Source organism: Nothoprocta perdicaria, unplaced genomic scaffold (assembly GCF_003342845.1).
Source record: "Nothoprocta perdicaria isolate Ctin4 unplaced genomic scaffold, notPer1 scaffold_19, whole genome shotgun sequence".
Taxonomy (NCBI): Eukaryota; Metazoa; Chordata; class Aves; order Tinamiformes; family Tinamidae; genus Nothoprocta; species Nothoprocta perdicaria.
The window spans coordinates 3,363,875-3,384,186 of NW_020455093.1; the positions used below are offsets into that span (position 1 = coordinate 3,363,875).

Below are 20,312 nucleotides of genomic sequence, written 5' to 3' on the forward strand. Positions count from 1 at the left end.
GCGCCCTCCCGCGCGGCTCCCGGGTCATTTTTAAGCCGTCCCGGGGGCCGAGCTTAGCGCGGTTGGTTGTTTATTTGCCGCTCGCTGTCCCCGGCGCGCCCTGCCCTTCCGCGGCGCCCACCTGCGGGGCCCGTCGGGCGCTGAGCAGCGGCTTGGCGTGGCCGGCCGCCTTTCTGCGGGCCCGCCTTGGGCAGCCTGGTAATATCCTCCCTTGGGGCGAGGGAAGAAGGCAGCGTGAGGACAAAAAGGCAGCTCCTTGCAGCACTTGCTCTGCAGGCTGCTGCCGTCTGGTAGAGCTGAGGGTGCCGTCCCCTGCTCGCCTTCTAGGCTGGCCTTTCCCCGGGGGCAGCCCCTTGAGGCTGGTGCCTCTGCCCCTTGCTCTGTGTGGAAGCACAGGAAGCTGCCAGGCCTTGGATCCAGGACACGTTCCTGGAGATGGGGAAAAGAAGACAAGACTCCGTACAGTTCTGGCTCAGAGGAGCTGCACAGGGTCAGATTCTGCATCTTTTCGTGCTAGAGTCATGGTTACCCTCTTCTTCCCAGCAGGTTTTGAGGGCGTTCTCCTGCTGACAGCGTGACACCCCCGGCTTCTCCCGCTTCTCCTCCTCTCCCACCCCTCTGCCAGCCACCATGGATAAGACCGAGTTGATCCAGAAAGCCAAGCTGGCCGAGCAAGCCGAGCGCTACGACGATATGGCCACCTGCATGAAGGCGGTAACGGAGCAGGGCGCTGAGCTGTCCAACGAGGAGCGCAACCTGCTCTCCGTGGCCTACAAGAACGTGGTGGGGGGGCGGCGCTCGGCCTGGAGGGTCATCTCCAGCATCGAGCAGAAGACGGACACCAGCGACAAGAAGATGCAGCTTATCAAGGACTATCGGGAGAAGGTGGAGTCGGAGCTCAGGTCTATCTGCACCACGGTGCTGGTGAGTGGGGGATCTCCTTTTTTTATTTGTTTTTCCTCTCTTGGTCAAGTTGACTCTTTGGTTGGCTCTTCAGTGCGTCTTTACAGTCAAGTTACGGTAGATTTTGCATAAGGTGAGGCTAAAGATTAAAGAGTGATGTAACACACCTGAGTAGGCCAAGGAGCCCAGAAATAAAGAATTTGCTCCATAAGCAGAATTCCAGGTGCTATTGACTGTGAAATTATACTGCACTGTGGTGGAGGATGAATGTGTCTTGCCCTGTTCTACATGCTTAGTCCTGGCTGCAAGAAGCTGCGCATGTGCAATGCACTAAAAAACGAATGGCAAGCCATCTTCAGTGACTTATTACACCTTTTTGTTTTTTTTTAGCTGTATGCATGTTAGCATTGTCAAAACAAGAAAAATCGGCTCTATAAGGAAATACTTATTTTTTGAGGTAAATGAGTTACGAATTGGGTTGGGAGACCAGATTTTAAATCTGGCCTATTTGGAAGTAACTGAATCTGCTTCTTGATTCTGGCTCATATACCAGGGAGTGCTTCTTGATTGTGCTGAAAGTACAAAATACTCTGGACTGCTATCTGGAATTGTTTTCTGTATAAGTCAAAACGAGTTATCTTGGCTTCAAAAATAGTTGGGAATTTATCAGTTTAATGAATCAGCTCGGTTCATGAGTTCTCATGGAAAGAGTCCATGTCTTTTAAAGAAGCTGTTTCTGTGATTATAGATACAGGTTAGAGGGGGGAAAAAAAAAAGGTACTTTTGTAAGTGATACTTGTTTTGGATGTTTGATTCTTCTTTCTCATTACAAGAGTGTTTGGGTTTTTTTTTTTTCCTGTGATTTTTTTGCTGTAGTTCTGTCACTTACCTTGACCTCCTTTGTTTGCTGTTCAGTTTGGGAGCTAATATCTTATCTATAGATAAAGATAGTTATTTATACTTACAAAAGTTGCCTTCTTACTACCAAATGTAGTTTTTAAGAGGAGGTTGTGGACCAAATCTTGTACTGATGTGCCATCTTAGCAAGGAGCTTCTTCCTCCCAGAAGGAGATTGAGCATGTTTGAAATGGAATAATACAGGTACCAAACTGTTTCATGCAGGTCTATTGAAATGATGCCAGTTGCATCAAATGGTGGACAGTAGATGTTTAGTGACCCTAATGCAAATATTTTATGTAGATAAAGAAGCTTTTTTCTTTTGCTGTTGTTGGCTATGGCCTGATGGGCACCACTCTGCTTTATTTCTCCCCTGTAAGATTGCAGGAAATAGCAAGATGGTAACCTGCGGACAGAAATGCTTTTCTTGTGTCCTTCTGACCAAGATAAGCATCCCTTTGAGGGGAGAGATGTCAGTGTCTGCTGCAAGCCTTTGTATTTTTGCATGTGCCACATGCAGTTGTGCTTCATTCCCCTTTTTTCCTTTCCTACTCCTGCGATCCATGAGTCAGCACCAGGGAGACTGGAACTCACAATGGGCAGGCACTGCGAAGGATCGGTTTCCTAAAGCTCGGCCACAAGATGTTTAAGTCCTGCCTCTTGGAATTATAACTTCATATAATACCAAAGAAACTGCTTTTAGGTGTGTGTTGTGTGGTTTTTATGTTGAATCTCAAAGATGCTTTTTTTGATTCTAGGAAGGCAGCTAAGCTGAAACTGCTGGCAAGCACTGTGGAAAGGTTGCTTGTCATCTGGAGTATTTGGATTTAGCAAGGGTGGATGTGTTGGGTGGAGTGTGCCTGCTGTTAGTCATACTACTAACAGCTTTTTTTCTAAAGGTTTTTCATTACTCGTTCAACACAGCTTTTTAAAGAAATATATCTGCTGTTCTGCATGCCTTTATTTTTACCAGCATTACAAAATACTGCAAGTGGTTGATTGAAACTGCTGTTATTTTTTTCCTATTTTTTTCTCCTTCTTTCCTTGTAAAGTGTGCCCCGAGTCAATTAGGTAAGTTATTTTTAGGCCATGGCTTGATAAGGAACTTAGATTTGATCTTCACTAAAATATGAACGTTCAAAATTATGTTGATGACCTGCTTTGATATATATAACTTTAATTATTTAATTAATGCACAAACATTGTTGGTGGCCACAGCAAGATATTATTCTATCTCCTGCCAAGCGATGGAGGTAGTTGTTTTAATTGTCCAAATTGCAAGTAGGAGTAGATGTGATCTGAACCCATTTTAACTGTTAATTTTGTGACTGGTCTTTCAGGTGAGAGTGGCTATTTAATGAAGGAATGACATGACTTTGTCAAACAACTCATGGCTGCCATGAATTTTTAATTTTGAGGGAGGTGCACTAGCAGGTTTTACCAAAATTCCTGTATTGATTTACTAGTTCTATAGTGTTATGAAGTAAAGAATTAAGGTTGAATCTACCCTTATGAAGAATAGTCCAGATTATGCAAGGACAGGAGGGTTTCAAGAACCAGGAAATAGGCTAGAGACTTAACTGTTTTGCTAAGTTGGGCTAGGGTTTTTTTTTTTATATATATACTGAAAATATATGCCTTAAGCCTTGAGTCCATATATCTTGATATTCTGAGTTATTTGAAGGCAGACTTAGTACATAATGCAGAAGGGAATTTCACATCATTGGTAAAATAATGTACATAACTTCAAACATGGAATACACAATGCAGAACTAGTGCTGTCTTATGTACCTTGTTTAATGGCTTCAGGCCTCCAGAGAAGTTACGTGCTAGTCTTTGAAATAGAATTTCTCTGGGGCAGCAGATGAAACTGTCTTGAGAACCTTATTCTCTTTGCATATCAATAACCCATATTGCATCCAGGCCGTTTCATCCTTCAGAGAGAACAAGGGTAAGGGAAGAGGCAAAAGAACCCCGAAACCGTGTCTGGAAGCAGTTCTCACTGCATCTATAACTTGAAGTTTTCTTCATTTGTATTTGAAAGCACAGGGCATGTGGTGCTAGGCCCAGTGTTGAGCTCTGTGTAGAGCTCCAGGTTGAATAGAGCAATAGAGACAAGATTTGATGCCTACTAGTGTATAGTGTACAGCTTGAGGAAGATGCTCTGACTGCAATTATTAATGCTCGAAAGCAGCTGCATCTTGGTGGTTACTTATTCTCTTCAGCCAAATTTTAAAAGATCGTTTTAATCTGTTTTAACTTACCTTCACAGAAGAATTATGTGCATGAGGGTTTCCATCTGTTTTTGCAATGTAAAACTGTTTGTAGAGGATGTTGTACTGGCAGGCCCAAAGTTCCTAGGATTTCTAAAAAGGAGCAAAGCCATCATGAACTTGGGGAATGAACTGATGGGAAAATGACCTTTTTTTTGCACCCTATGGTGCCAGTCTCTGCAATAAAATAGCCTTGACCTGTAAGATGTATCTTATTTCAATTTTTAGTGCCACGTGGTTGAGGGGATGCTTGTAAATGTTTGATCTTCTGTGAGATTGCAATGTTAATTGTTGAAAGACTCTTAAGTGCCTTGCTCTTGCCAGCTTCCCTTTCCTTTCTTCTTCTTCCTTCCTTCTCTCTCTCTAAGTGGCAATGCTGTTGCTACTTCTGCTTTGTGATTAAGAAACGATAAATGTAAATAGAAATAAAGGCAAAGATCTCTTATGTCCATTTCTGATGTTACCTTTTTTCCAGATCTAGCTCTTAATCATTAGAAAAAAAAACACACTGGAAGTTCATTTCCTCTCTTTGTTTCTTCTTTTCATTTTTGAATGGTGCAAGTTCGTAGCTTCATTGAAAAGGAAATTGGTGGTGATTTTTGCAGTGGCAAATAGATTGCTCCAGTCAGTTCAGGTACCTATGTCAAATAACAAATAAGCTTTGAACGTATACTTGTTCTTTAATTACTGTTATCTTTGTCCTGCAGTAAAATGCAACTGTATTTTTTATTTAACAAAATTCTCATATATTCAGTAAGTCACAACTTGATGCTGCTAATTAGATGAATAATTTACTAACACTTGAATTAAAATTACTGTTGGGCTTGACTTAGTTGTCTTAACAGTGATTGGGGCAGTGTTTCAAATATTTCTTGCTTTTTATAGGCCAAAGCAAATGCTGATTATTCATCCGTTTTAAAGAAATGACTAAAAGGACTAGCTACTTCATGGCTTAAAGCCAGACTTTAGATTAGGAGTGTAACTTTTTGAAAGATCCAGAATTGCAGAGTGGGTGTTAAATGAACATTTTAATTTATTTTAGTCGAGAGGCTAATGTGTGTGGAGGGAAGAACTGATAAGAATTGTGAAACTTCGAGGCGAATCCTTTCTGTTCTATTAAGCGTAGTGAATTTTCATTTCAAATGTATTTTAAGCTTATTTATGTTAGAGCCTGCTGTTATGGCTGAGGTTTTCTGTTTGGTGATTTTTCTTTTTTCCTTTTACTTTCATTAGACTCATCTTATGTTTTACCGGTATTTAATTTTGTCCAAACGGAGGTTTCCTGGGCAGAATCAGAAAACTAAGAAATTGTTCCTGTGACTTCTTTCTTTCTTATGGAGACAAAATGGCAGATGACAGACCAGAATAAAACTAGATCATTGATGCTAGAGCGTTCTGCCCTGCTGCAAGGGAAACTGAACCTGTTTTTAAGAAAGGACTGGTGCTTGCAGGAACAAAGCCTAAATGCGCTGGGATTCTAGCAGAGGCTGAAGGTTGTCAGAGCCCAGCTGAAAGTAATCCAAGGAATTCTTAAGGCCTCCATCAAACATAGTCATCACTTTGCAGAAAAGGCACATCAATGGCTTGTCTATCTTTAAAAATTTAAGGAGTGGACACCAGAAGATTTCATTTTTGCAAAGTCATAGCTCCGAGCAGCTCTCTTAAATCTCTCCTGATTGTGAGCACCCTCTGCAAAGCAGGCTGTGCAGTAACTGCGGGTAGGAAACACTAGCACTGGTGTAGGTGGCCTGCAGTGGAGAACAGTGGTATAGCCAACGCCTCATTTCAGTGTTAAATCTATTTTTCTAATGAGATTAAAATACAGATGAACCAGCATGATTGTAGGCAAGGCTATTAAAAATTTGTACTGTAGCTCAGCCCACTTTTACATTTAGAATTAAATTTTGGAGAGGAAACTTGCTGGTTTGGTGGCCTTGAAAGAGTAGGATACATTCAGCAGTTAGTACTGGACAGTGAAAACTCAATTTCTGTTTTTCTGTTAATGCAGAAAACTTTAGTAGGCCTTGTAAGTCTATGGTGCTTATCTGCTTGGCTAGTTGCTTTGAAGACCTTTTTTTTTTCCTCCCCTGAATTAGGTACTAATGCAGTAGATTCCTTTTGAAGTATAAAGTCGATTGCTACATATTAAAGAAATAGAACTTGAAGAAAAGGGGGATACATTAGAGCTGAAGGTTGCTAGTAGTTGATTACTGTGTGGAGAGAAGACATTAGAATTGTTTCACATATTAAAATGATGAATTGTTCCAATTTCTGCATGGGAACAAAAGCGTGGTATTCCCTTTTGTTACTGGGAAATACCTTCTTTCCCAGAGTGAGAAAATACTGGGGAGAAGAAGAGGTTGCATGGATGTAATGTTTACTAAGTGAGGATGTTTGTTCTAGTGATGGTTTTTTAAAATCCTTTCTCCTTAGTAGGAGTATACTTGGTCTTAGTAGTAGACTACTTGGTCTTTGAGAATGATTGGTTCATTGGTCAGATGTTTTTAGATTCTCTTTCACTCCGCCTGTGTTCCAGGAACTGGGGGCTCCCATTGAGCCCACCACTGACTACCAGGCTTGAATGATTATTCAGATGTTCAGAGTGAACTAGCAAATTTCATGTGAACTGGGCATGTGGCCATATAAGTTACTAAAAATAATTGACTATAAACACTGTTTTATATACTGCTTTCTACCCATCCATCAAAATTTTAGATATCTGAAGCCATGAACTACAAAATCTTGGCCTAGCTGTGATGTCATTTATGTCTGTCTTTCTCTTGATTTATTAAAAGATGTATTTGATTTATCAACCTCTTATATTATCTGTGTTTATTCCTTGATCTAGCAATCTTTATTCTGACCTTTAAATTTGTATTTCTGAAACAGTTGGCTATAACAGTCATGTTCAGCTCTGTTAACAGAAAAACTCTCAATTAGCTGTGACATGAAATATTTTAATATCCTACATACAGTCTTATCAGACTGAAACCTTCGTTTTTCCTGGCTAAAAACTTTTCTGAAGAAATTCTGCAAAAGGTATTCCCTATAAGAACAGAATTCTTATACACAGCCATTATTCTAAGTGGAAATATGTAGGCAGAGCCTTAGCAAGATCAAGGTTCACCTTCTATGAGAAGTTATTTTTCAGTTTTTGTAACTTTAAATATTAATCTTTGTAGTGGGGGCTTCTTTGCTTTAGGGAGTAATAAATTATAACTGCACTCAAAATACTTAATGAAATTTTATGTTTTTGGATTGCCTTCAAGTTGACGTGAAACTGAACAATAAAAAAGGCTTTTTCAAAACTTCTGACTCCACCAGCTGCATCATGTGACTTTGGCAGGGGATAATCTAGTTTATTTGTTAGCATAAAAGACTGTATTGAAAAAGATGCTTCTCCAAATGCAAGTTCAATCCATGGAGTTCCCATATACTCTGTTTCACTTCAAGAGCAGGTGATGGAAGTAAATACAGAAATATTTTAAAATTCAAATAGATATTTTTGGTTGATTCTGTTAGACTATGGAAGATCACAGATGGAGGACAGTGAGGGTGGGGAAAAACTTCTAGACACACTGGGATTCTGAAGAAAAGGATTTGATGTGAACGATACTTCTTTCTCTAGCAAATATACATTTCAAGTATTTTTTCAAGTATTTTAGGGAATCAAAAATATGGAAAATAAGCTCATGGAAGAATGTTGGAATCTATTTGAGAGGAATCTGTCCGATACCAAGAATGATTCTCCTGGAAGCTTTTGACTTGGAATGACCAATACTTCAGTAAAAAAATATACTCATTGGAGAAAAAGGAGGATGACACTTTTTTGAGGACTTGCATTTGGCAAGGGCAAATTGGAAAACTCTAGACTTCTTCCATTAAAAACTTGAATAATTTTCTTTCACTGCATTGTTGTTTCCTGATAAAAATCTAAAGAAAGAAGAAACTGCATTTCTACACCCTTCAATTTCCTGGCTTACATGGTTCTTTGGGGACCACAGAGCTCTTCTCTTCTTGTTTTAAGAGAAATATAAGCCGTGAATCTCAATTCTAGATCAAATTAATCTCAACCCAGGTGGGAATAGTGTGGGCAGATATTGTGCAGCTGGAGCTTCCAGTGCATCTGTTAAGCGGGATTCCAGATACTTCATGCAGAGCCAATCCTAACTGTCGCCTGCCAGCTTTTTTAAAACTATGTAGACAAATATTCAGACCCAAATGAAAAAGACAAATGAGGTCATCTTCTCCTCTGCGTGCCAGGTATGTTGGTCTCTGCCAGGTGTGTTGGTCTGTGCTTTATCAGGTCATTTTATGCTACTGTGAGACCATACCATTATTGGAAAGACGGATATTTTGCCCAGTATATTAAGTGACATAGGAATGTTTTGTGAGCTGCATGAAAACTAGGAATTTATTTTCCTCCTGAAAGGAATTGATGCACAGAAATTGGTGCAAGAAGCATGAAGAGCATACCTCTGCTGAGCTACATTATTGAAAGTAAAGTGATCTCGCTCTTGTAGCAGGGACTCTCCCTTTCCTGTCAAGAAAACAACTGCTGAATGTTAAAACACGCCTAGGTTGCCGTGAGTCATCCTTGTGGGGTTTGGAATGACTAATTTCGACTTGAAATAGTAGAGAAATCTTGATAGCAATATATTAGGTGGCTTAAACAGGCCAGCATTTGTCAGTAGAAGCATTTTTGAAAGGTATTATCACCTGTGCTGTCAAACAGCTTGGCAAAGCTGTAGATTAAGGCAGTTTAAAATTGCAGTTAACAGTACTAAGGGAGTGCACTGGTCTGAGCTGCTTCACCGCGTTTTGGGGCTTTAGTTTTTGATTGGTTGGTGGAAAAGAGTTCTCTGCGTTCTGCTTGCAACAGGTCTTCTCAGTATTGGAGCTGGATAAACTTTCTGAAATCCCTGAGACTGAAGACTCGCTCTCCAGAAGGGAAAATTTTGAATATGGTGCAAAACTACAAATATTCAGCCTCTTCTGGATTGTGCAAATCGTCTGTGCTCTGTTTGTGATATGTTTGTAAAATCCAAGCTGAAATGGCAAACTGCACTTTTTCTAGATGAGACTGAATGTGACATTGAACCCATGCTCAGATTGGTGAATTAACTCACTAAAAAAAAATGGTGTCAACATGTACTCTTTGTATGTTATTTTTAAAGAACCTTGTCTCAAAAATAGGTTTATTTCAAAATAGTTTCTTCACTTGCATGTGACCATTTGACTTTGTGAGGTTTAGCCCAGAAGTAGACTCTTACAGGCAGATATGGCAGGCATTAAGTAACCAGTTGCTGTCACCCACTTATCAACTGTTCTGGGGGCTAGGCTCAATAAGTCTTTTTAAAAAGGAAAAAAGCTCAAGTTCAAAATGCAGGTTATTCAATGTCAAGGTGGGCAGGAGAACTTAGGAAAGACAAAAACAGTGGATTACCCTGACTTACGAAAATCACTGCTTGGAGTGGCACACTTTTGTTGCAGGTATAACTAGTGTTTAAGCAAACCAGACCTTCTGAGCGTTTGATTTCAAGTCCAAGTTGGTCTTTTAATACGCTATTTGAACTCTTTCCATCATGACTGGAAGAGAAAAATAGCAAATTGAGTAGTTTATGGCCTGATATGATTAGTTGCTTCTCGAGAGGAGCATTTCTCAAGCAGTGTATTTCTATTTGGTTTTCTTTCCTGAAGGTGCTTTTAATCTGTCATGTTAGTGAAAGCCTGGCAGGATTTTATCTTCTAAAGTTTCTAAAAGTTTCTAAAATTTCTAGAACTTGAAAATACAACTTGCTTCCCAGTCTCCAAAAGACCAGCGTGTTAAATCAAATGCCCAGATGACTGAGGAGAGGGGAGGGCAAATGAGGCAATTTGAACTGCTTAGATTGAAACAGGACACAGGGACTTCATACTCACAATATTGCTAAGGCTGTCTGCTTTGAAAAAGGAAGTTTTAATTTATCTCAACTTTATTCACAGTACCTCTATACTGGGGATTCTGAACACCAGCATGCTCCTTCTTGCCAAAGATCATACAGCACTAACATAAGCAGCCTTTATTTATAGAAACGGTTTAATTTTTTGTGTGTGTGTGCATTGATGGTTACATAGTGGCTATGACTTTTATTCCATCAGAATTAAAACCAAGGCTGTAATACAGGAGTGTAAAAACAGGGTGTCAGCTGGGGAGAATTACAAATAACAATTTAGATCAGTCTTTGATTAGCATGAAATTAAATACTGTTGCAGGTGCAGGTGTTGTAAATAGGATTAAATTGGGGACTCTCTTTATCACATTGAGAACTCTTTCTGGCAGCACCTAGGCACATGATTATCTTAACCTGCTCTTAAAACTTGACCTTAAACTGTTTGGTCAGTAGATAAGCTGTGTAGGTGACCTGATTTATGTTCATCCTCAGGTGTTGAACTTTCAAGCGTGAACCATAGCTATTAGCTACTGGTTTTGGAAAATATAGATGATATTGATAGGTTTGTTTTCTTAGTGAAGGTCAGTTCTGGATGCTGCAAGTGCAGAAGGTAAGTCACGGTTCAATAAGTAGTCAAGAAAATGTATTTATTTTTGGTGTCAAGATTCTTTGTAGCTTCATCTTTGGTAGGAGAGAGCTGCACCAGTTAGTGGTGTTTTTTCCTGCTGTTTGCACCTGCCAAGTTGTTACATTAAATGTCCATGCAATTTATGTTACGGTCAAACTTGACCTCTCATCAGGCTCATCTTTTAAATAAATGCAAGATGTGTTTCTGTTGTTTGCTTTTCAAATGGCCACCTTTAGAAGCTGAAATTGTAACAAAGCAGCTAACGATGCCTGAGTGTGTAAAGAAAGGCTGGGTATGCAGCAAATCCCTGTGGAGAGGCGTGTCTCCAGGGAGCTTCCTTGTTTCTATAGGACATCTCAAGCAAAGACAGGGCTGCTCTGCCCCTTCAGGGCATGTTTGTCGTGAAGCTGAAATAACAGGGGCAAGTGGTGAGACCTGACGACTTGACCCAAGTCAGGAATAGTTTAATTCCCATGTTTGATACTGCGATTGAGTGTTAACTGTTGTTACTACCTAAGCAGAGGGAAACAGACATGAAGGAGGGGCAGTTTCTCATGTGGGAGAGAGTGAAAAGTGAACTGTAAAAGATCCAAAAGTGCATTTGAAATGTAATTTTCTCTTGGCATGTGAAGGAGTAAGTCAGCCAGTGAAGAAAAAGAATAAATCTCAGTTTTAATGGGGGAAGAAGTGGATTGCTGCCAGACTCCGAGCCCTCCTCCCCATGGTGCCTTCAGGCAGCTGTAGGTCTCTTCCAGGGCCAGTAGCCTTTTATTGCTGACATATCTTGAAAACAAAACTGGGGAAAAAAAATAACAGTGCAAGCATCTTTTAAAGTAATTGTATCAGAGCATGGGATCTAGTTGGAGAACAAAATTTAGTCTTGTTTTTCTAATTCTGTTCTTCATTCTGACAGTCACTCAGCAACAGAACAAAAACCAGCGGCAAATCACTCAGATATTTCTTATGGTTTTTTATTGCTGTTTCAGTAGAGCAGCTAATTGCTAATTTTTAAGAACTTCCTTTAGAAAGTGCTAAGAGCAACAGCAATTCTTGATGGTGATGGCAACTGTATTTTGATACGTAACTTTTTCTGACTGAAGAAGCAATGAGTGTTTGCTTGATGTGAATAGTTTGACAGTCTTCCTTGTCAGAGAACTGTACCTATGGCAATTCCTTACTCTCATGAAACAAATTTTATCATGAAATAATTGAGGTGGATGAAGCCTTCTTCACTGCTCACGCTGCCTGTATTAATTTTGCTTATTGATATTTAACCTGAGGAATCATGACTGATTGCTGTCTGATGTAAAGATAGGCAAGTCCGTGTAGGGAAAGCCAGAGAACAGATGTAGGAAATCTTGAGTTTTCTTGGCTCCTGTTGATACACAAAAGTGTGAAGTGAATTTAACTTCTTGTGCATCTGTTTGCTCCCACTGTCTCATCAATATTTTCCTTCTGTTAGAAGGAGGGTGAGATTCATTCCAAGGAATGATGATGCCTTGAGATGAATGACCTTATAGATTTGAAGGGTAATATCTGGATAGATTATTTGTTAGCTCTAGTCCAAATATACTATTCAGTGTGATTCCTGGTGAGAAATCGTGATGCATTTATGGTCCTTGAATAAACAAAAGCACATATGTAAAACTCAGAGCAGGGATTTTCAGAGGTGCAACTGTCTCCCTGGGCAGTGCAGGAAGGATTAAGAGGCCCCAGGGGAGATGTAACGGAGAGGAGCTGCTGCCTGCACAGCTCAGCTTGTCCAGGTGAGTCTCATCATGACTGGTTTCAGGAACCTTGCTAAATATTAATGTATTAAGCTTCAACTCTCTTGATTCTGGGAAGTATTTTTCTTGAAAGCAAATTTTTGTCTTAAGCTTGAGGTAACTGTGCAGATGCTTCAGACTTTGAAGCTGTTCCTGTGGTTTTGGGTTTTGGTGGCTTGCATTGCTCTTTGCCTTTGTGGAGAGAAGCCTCAAGGAAACGCTTGGGCAGAAGCTTGTGTTTGGGAAGCTTCTCTCCCTGCACAAACCTTAGGGTGGGGAATAACTCTAGTGGGCGAGTGACTCATGCAAAACTGAGTGCTCGTATGGGCTTTTATTCCCTAGCTGCCTACTGCATCTTCCATTTCTGTTTTAAAACATCTCTGTCTTGGTTTTGCCGCTTTTGTAAGAGCAGCCAGGTGCTGTTGGGTACGTTTGCCCAAACTCTTGCATACTTCACTGTGCTAAGCTGACCATTTATTCCTAGGCCTTGGTAGCCAGTGCCTAGTTCTTGACAGGATTTCCCTTGCATCACAGCAAGTCTTAAGAATGTCTGTTGCTGCTGTGGTCAGTGAAAGGTTGTTTCGGATTTGGCTTCGTTTTATCCTCTCTGGTTTCCGTAAGGTTGCAGCAAGAGCTGCTATAGCAGCACTTCCATAATGTTCTGGCATTGGTCTGGAGGGGAATCATTGAAGGAATGTGTGTCATCCTCTCTGCTATACCACCTCTATAGTAGGCATGTTGTATGGAAGTAAAAAGTTTTTTTCACTATACTGCAAGCACCCCAACTACAAGCATCAGTTCAAAATGCTGACTAACACCTCAAAAAATCACTTGGAAGCAAGAAAGATCTTTAAGTTGGGTTGATTTCTCTGTTGCAGTTGATTCTTAGAGGAGATAATAACAACCTGGCAGTAGGCACTGGAGGTGGAAGGTTTGTTTGTGTAAAAATAAATGAATAAGCTGAAATCACCTGGTTTGATTATGATGCTGCAGTCATTAATTAAAATAATGGGGGGGGGGGGATGCTAGAAGCTTTTAGTTTCTTCAGCTTAAATGTTTCCTTTGTAGCTGCTTCGTGAATTTGGCTGCATATTCCTTCAGTTAAAGCTTTGCTGAAAGAGCTGCAGTTTGCAAGTGTTGGAAACTTTCCTCTGGTTTGGGGACCTGTTTATTTTCCAAGTAACTGAATACAGATCTGTATTAAATTCATAGTGTAAAGTTGCTCTGGGTATTGAACAAATTGCAGCCTACTTGCATCTTATTTAAGTTCCAGGGAACATTTCTCCTTTGGGAGATAGGGAGTTAAGGAGTTAAGAAAAAAACACTATGACATGGGATAAGGGATAGGGAGGTCAGCTAGAAATTGCCTTTCTCTTCAATTCTCTGAGGATTCTGGGGGCAAAAATATGCTTTGGTTGGGTAAAAAATCATCTGATACAAAGATCTGGTGAAGGCAGAAGAGGCTAAGGCTGGATTCTTGCCTTTCTCTGGCAAGTTCGGTGGGGGTTTTCTCACAAGTCTAAGGAATGCCAGTGATACTTTTCCTTTTATATGTGTGTGCACAAAGTGAGAAAAAAAATTTTTTTTCATTATTATAGCTCTGCTATTACTTTTCCAGTTAAATTACTTATTTTATTTTAAACGGTTTTTAAAATGGCAAGTGCTTTCTTTACAACAAAACTCAGTCCTGAAACTATGTGCTAGTTTTCTGTGCCACTTTCCTGTGGTCTGATCGCATGGTCAATTGAATCGATTAGAGATCCCATCTTAACATAGTCTCTAGCATTATGCCTTCCCATGGTTTGGGTTAAACGAGTAGACATCTATCTAAAATATCCTTAAAAGTGCCTTTTCTGAACTTGTAGCAAGCCTCTGAGTCCACCAAAACTGGCTGGAAAAAAAAAAAAAATAGATTGAATTTTGCAATGTTTTATGTGGAGCTGATGGCTTCTCTTTTATGTTTCAGGAGCTGTTGGACAAATATTTAATAGCTAATGCAACTAATCCAGAGAGCAAGGTCTTCTACCTGAAGATGAAGGGAGACTATTTCCGATACCTTGCTGAAGTTGCCTGTGGTGATGACAGAAAACGTAAGTCCCTTGATCTTCAGGTTTAGGATAGTTGATAGATTTGAGCTTTGAGACATGGGAGAGGATTCAGCAAATGAAGTACCAACTGAAGTGCCAGTATCTTACTCTGAGTTGACGTGAAAATAACTGTGTGGGAGAGATTGTTTCTAGATTGGAGATCTCCAGTGTTCCTGTAGACAAAGTATAAATTCTGAGTGCACTTAAAGCAGCTTGTGCAGGGCAATTTGGACTGGGATTCTCTTAGATTTTCTCTTCCTTGCTAAAACTTACTGTACTACAGAATTACATCTCCAGCACTTGTATAGGTTGATAGGTTCCTCGTGCGTGGAGGAAGTTTGAACCGTTCAATTGTGAAGCAGACCTCACTGTAGTCAGAGGAGAAAGATTATAAATAAATTATTAGTTGCTTACACTGTCAATGAGCTGTAATCTAAAATTGTTGATGCTGATTGCCCTTCTGGGCCCAGCAGATGAGGCTTGGAAAGCTTTGTGGTTGATGTAGTCACTTGATCCTGGGCATTCAGAGTTAGAACACGTGCCAGGTGCTCGTGAGTTGTTCAGAAAGCTCCTCCAGGGAGGCAGCTCATTTTGTCTTCAGAGGATCTACTGAATCAGGCACTGGAACAGTCTTGCAGTGTGCCCAGACCCTGTTGGGACATGAAAGTTTTGGTGTGATGTAAGTTATTGATACCGTTCTATTAAACAAGTTCCGTTTTATTCTCGTAGTGATGCTGTGTTGCTGTTGGGATCTGGAAGGTCTCTGAAGTGACTCTCCCTTTGCTTGAGCCTGGCAGACATTTGATAGTGCTGGCTGCTCAAACGGATTGATTTGCAAAGTGGGAAGAGAGTGCTGCTTGTCACTTAAGCAGAGAAAAAACTGAAAATAGAGATGAAAATAGAGTGATGGCACTTGATAAATGAGTCCCATTCAGAAATTCTTAACCTCTGGCCTGGTTTGGGTGACAGCAACAATTGGACAACTTGGGCTCGTTACGAGTTAGGTTTTCATCTCAAGTAACAGTTACAGCTTTGGGGGCTTGGCCAAGCACAGAAGTGCCTGCTTAACTTGGCTGGGAAGCCTGTGCTTGAAGTGGTACACATGCTTATTGCTTTACAAGGACTGATGATAACCAAGCTTGTTAGGGGATTCTGGTGCTTTCCATTGAAGACTTGTGTGTCACCATACAGACACGGCTCTGTGCTGAGGCAGATCATTTTATGGGCCCTTAAAGTTTCAGTGTTAACATTTTCAAAGGCTTACCATAATATCTATAGATGCAATGCACATAAATGTGTGTAGGGTTTTTTTTGAAAGGGGGGGGATGTAAAAGAACACAAGGGCCCAAAGACAGGGCACTCTGCATTGAAATCCTACACTCAGGGTTATTATTGCAGCTTTCACTCTCCTTCTGTGTATATATTAAATTTTTTTGTTGTTGTTTATATGTTAACTCTTCCACAAGATTGTCACATCTGTGCCAAGAATATAATGAGAAAACTACAGAAATGTATAAACAAGTCTCCCCTGAATTCTTTGGGAATTCTCTGAGCACTGAAGCATTGTGTATGTTTTCTAAGCCTCCTTTGTCGTGTGTATTTCTGATACCAGAGCTGAGCATCAGTCAGTTTTCATAGATGGAGATAAGCAAGTTTTTCTCATCTCCCACACTTAAGCACTTGGATGTTTTCTCTGCTTCAAGGAAATACTTCTTCCAGTTGCTAGCTTTGTCTTGTACCTATTTTGACAAGTTAAGAACAGTCCCATAGCACTCATTACACAGTAAATATTGAAAGACTTTAGGCTGCATTGGCAGTCTCTGATGCATAAAGGACTTGTTTACCAATTTCTGCTTTTCTGGCATCTTCCAGAGCTATTACAGTATTAGTGTTCCCTCAGAAAAGAAGGGAATTCTGAGCTTTGGAAACAGCTTCCCTTGCCCTGCAGTCCCCTGTTCTTCAGCATACCCCATGGGCCCCTTTGCGAGGGGAATCTGGAGCAAGCTGTGTTCAGTGCTCTCAGGGTCTGCTTTGGCAGACCCCTGGTAACTGCTTTTCCTCTGTGCTTATGTCCTTTGGTCCCAAATAATATGTGCAGGCCCTTGTTTGGTTTCCTGCTGCTCCATGGAAGCAAACCTGTAGTTTTTACACCAGCAGCATGTCCCTGCCTGGCTCCTTCACAAGGAGGGGAAGGGAGAGCCAGACCCAACAGGGCCCCCCTCTGCAGGGCCTGCAGCAGGACTTCCGTGGCCCCTTGCAAATACAGACTGTGCTATAGCAAAGGGCCTGTGTTCAGAGGCTAAACCAACATTGTAGAGTCAACCTTGGTATTTGCATTTATTAACTTTTCTGCCCTTATCGCTGTGTCTTCTCAATACCTTTGTTTGCAGTAGCTCAGCTGCTCCCCACTATAGCAGCCCTATTTAAAATGGATTTAGGATCATAATTCTCATTTAAGTGCAGTGTTTTGCTGAGGGGAGGCTTAAATATTGAGCAACAGGAGTCTTTTGAGCCCCCTGTTAGGATGACATTTCAGTCATAAGTAAAATAACCTTGCCTAACATGGAAACACTTTTCGTTCCTAACAGAAACAATAGAGAACTCACAGGGAGCTTATCAGGAGGCATTTGATATCAGCAAGAAGGAGATGCAGCCAACGCATCCGATTCGTTTGGGTCTAGCTCTTAACTTCTCTGTATTTTACTATGAGATTCTCAACAACCCGGAGCTTGCCTGCACACTGGCAAAGACGGTAAGTTGTGTTTTCTTCTATATGCCTGTAGGGACAGTAGAAGAGTTTTTATTTACAAGCTGATCTGAATGGTTGTTTCCCAGAGTTTGTACAGGAATATTGTACTTAATGTATTTGTCTCCCAAGTTCCTAGGGTAAATAGGGGTCACAAACTGGCTGTATTTACAGTGTGGCTTAAATTTACAGCAATCCCCTTTCAAGTAGAGCAGTTTAGTCACTGACTTGTTATATTGCTTGTTACATTGTCTTGTTTTGCTTAAAGCTACCTATACAGCCAATGTTAACTGATTACTGATGACTTGATAGACTAAAGGTGGATTAATTATTCTAGGCATTTGATGAGGCTATCGCAGAACTCGATACACTGAACGAAGACTCATACAAAGACAGTACTCTCATCATGCAGTTGCTTAGAGACAACCTAACAGTAAGTTGCTTTCTTTATATACGTTATTTAGCGGCCTGTCTGTAACCACCAAAGTGGTGATGAAAAGAAACACATTGTTTCACTCCAGCACACAAGGTAGTGCAGGTTAGCGCTCCCTACCCTGCTGTGACTTGTGTGAAAAAAACTTCAATTTAATATTTTCATGGCTTAGTTTGAATGTGGTCTGCAGCTTCAAGCTGCGTTATTGAGAATAACAACATGGGTAGTTACTATTCTGTCTTGCTTGCTGGCCTTAAAGTAAAGCTGGAGAAGGTGCATTCAGTTAATCTAACATGCAAGGTCAGGCAAGGAATTGGCAAATAATAGCCCATAATCAGGATTCCTAACTAAAATGTTGTTCCCTGCATCAAAGACAACATATCTCTGCGTGTCGAGTGCCCCTCGCTTTCCACTGGGAGTGGAAGGGCAAACGCACGCGCGGACACGCGGAGTTGCAGTGCGTTATGGCTGCACTTAGATGCAGTGAGCTGCCATGTGAGTGTGCAGCATAGGGATGAACTGTTTTGAAAGAAGGGTCTAAGGGGACTGCCACTAATTCTGTTTGCATGGAATATCACAAATGTGAATATTCCTTGCACCTAATTACAGCAGTATTCTTAGTTTTGCAGTATCTCCTTAGGCATGCCTTTATTAGCACTATAACTTCAATAACCAAAGTGGTAATATTTACTTTTAGGACCCAAATCTTTGCTTTTGAGATCCATGTCATTCATGAAGCTATCAGGCTTGTAGAATGATTGTTTATCAATAAAATAGCTGACTGTTAAGCACAGAAATCTGGACTTGTGTAAAACCTGCCTGCTGTGCCCAATGAGGAAGTATTTCCAACTGCAAGGGCCAGGGCAAGTTCTGGAGGTCAGGGTGAGACAGCTCCAGTGCACCAGTAGTTTTTATTGCTGCTTTACAATCTTTACAATCACTTCCTCTTAGGAAGTAAAGAAGCACTTGTCAGTGTTGACCCTGTTCTTCTTTTCTTTCTAGTTATGGACATCAGACAGTGCAGGAGAAGAATGTGATGCTGCGGAAGGTGCAGAGAACTAAACTGCACACGGGGTGTCATTCTCCCTTTCCTTCTCAAGAAACCTTTTTACACGTCTCCATTCCTTATAGCTCCACTTGGATTTCCTATAGCAAAGAAAACCCATCCATGTGTATGGAAATCAATTTATAGTCTTTTCACACTGCAGCTTTGGGAAAACTCCATTCCTTGATTTGTGTTTGTCCTGGCCTTCCTGGTGTGCGGTTACTGCTGTAGAAAAGTATTAATAGCTTCATTTCATATAAACATAAGTAACTTCCAAACACTTATGTAGCGGACTAAAGTGTACCTGGTATTTAAAAACAAATCTGAACCAGTTCCTGCCAGTTGACTGTGTTTTGTATTACAGTAAAAATATGAAAATGTAGTTAATTGCAACTAAAGAGTGTTCCACATAGCTTTTAATTCTCCACATTCCCTCCTTCTGCAGGGCTTCCTTTCCATGATTGACTTTCACACGCTGCTGTGTATTCTTTTCAGTAGGGATATGGAAGCATTGGGCCGGATACAAGTTTAGCATTTCTAGTTTGAAAATTTTCAAATTGAGTTGCTTCCTGTAGAGCAGAATACGGGAGCTTGTGTGTTTGAGAACAGGGGCTACTCTTACTCTTCAGTTGCTGCTGTTTCAGTTGATATCCCTTCCCAATAAAAGTTCACTTACACTCCTGCCTTTGTAGTTCTGGTATTCACTTTACTCTGTATTAGAAGCAGCATGTTACTGCCGGGGTACAGGCAGTGCTTTTTGGCAGACTCAAGTGCATGTCATTCCTTAATACACTGGAATGGGAAAACCAATTGAAGTTCACATGTCCAAGTATAAAATTTAGTACTTTTCCATGCAGGTTTGTGCACATGTGAGAAGGTGTCAAGTTTGTCCAGTGATTGTTATTTAGAGAGTTTGGACCACTATTGTGTGTTGCTAATCATTGATTGTAGTCCCAAAAGAGCCTTGTGAAAATGTTATGCCCTCTGTAACAGCAAAGTAACATCAAATAAAATTACATTTTATAAACCATTTACCGTTGACTTGTAACAGTTCCATGCAATTGCTCAAGGGCTAAACTTAATCTTGTGCTAGAAGTGTCTTGCTCCAATTTAGGGCACACTTTAAAGTCTGCTCTTAAATGAATTCAATTTGCATTAAGTAACGTGCAAATATTGTGGAGAACTTGGTGGTGTAACCTGACATGTGGACTTCTCAGTAACTAAATGTACTTGAGCTAATAGCTTCCTCTTACTAACCACCTAAGGAAAAAACAGCTAATTTCTCAATGTTCTTCCACAGCTTGCAAATCTTCCCACCTAAATTATGCATTTCATATAATCTTGTGAAATTCTCTGATCTACCCTCCCTTGTATTTTTTTACCCGATGGGCATCACTTTTTACTACAGTATTGTAGTCACACTTCTAGAAACGCAGAGGGATTTTCTGCTCCAGAACATTAGCCTGTGCTGCCACATCCTAGTCTGCTTCCTGTCGTTCATAGACTGCTTCTAGTGTAACTGTCTCCCAGATTTTTTGAGCTTTTATTTGTAATAGTAAGTTACTCTGGATTCTCCTCCCTCCCCCCAGATCATGTAAGAG

General features: G+C 40.6%; 1 protein-coding gene across 1 annotated transcript; it reads left to right on the top strand.

Annotated features, from left to right (window-relative positions):
• The first annotated feature begins 539 nt into the window (after nt 1-539).
• On the top strand, nt 540-20,070 carry YWHAQ (tyrosine 3-monooxygenase/tryptophan 5-monooxygenase activation protein theta). Its single transcript, XM_026037072.1, has 5 exons — nt 540-924; nt 14,367-14,490; nt 17,076-17,239; nt 17,571-17,666; nt 18,669-20,070. Exons 1-5 carry the CDS (start codon nt 631-633, stop codon nt 18,726-18,728), a joined length of 738 nt encoding a protein of 245 aa, XP_025892857.1. The 5' UTR covers nt 540-630; the 3' UTR covers nt 18,729-20,070.
• The last annotated feature ends 242 nt before the right edge of the window (nt 20,071-20,312 follow it).

Excerpts from the sequence above, each read along its gene's own strand:
- YWHAQ (XM_026037072.1), top strand. The coding sequence starts at position 631 with ATGGATAAGACCGAGTTGATCCAGAAAGCCAAGCTGGCCGAGCAAGCC. Across the intron at positions 925-14,366 it reads CTATCTGCACCACGGTGCTG|GAGCTGTTGGACAAATATTT; the intron begins GTGAGTGGGGGA and ends TTTATGTTTCAG. Across the intron at positions 14,491-17,075 it reads CTGTGGTGATGACAGAAAAC|AAACAATAGAGAACTCACAG; the intron begins GTAAGTCCCTTG and ends CGTTCCTAACAG.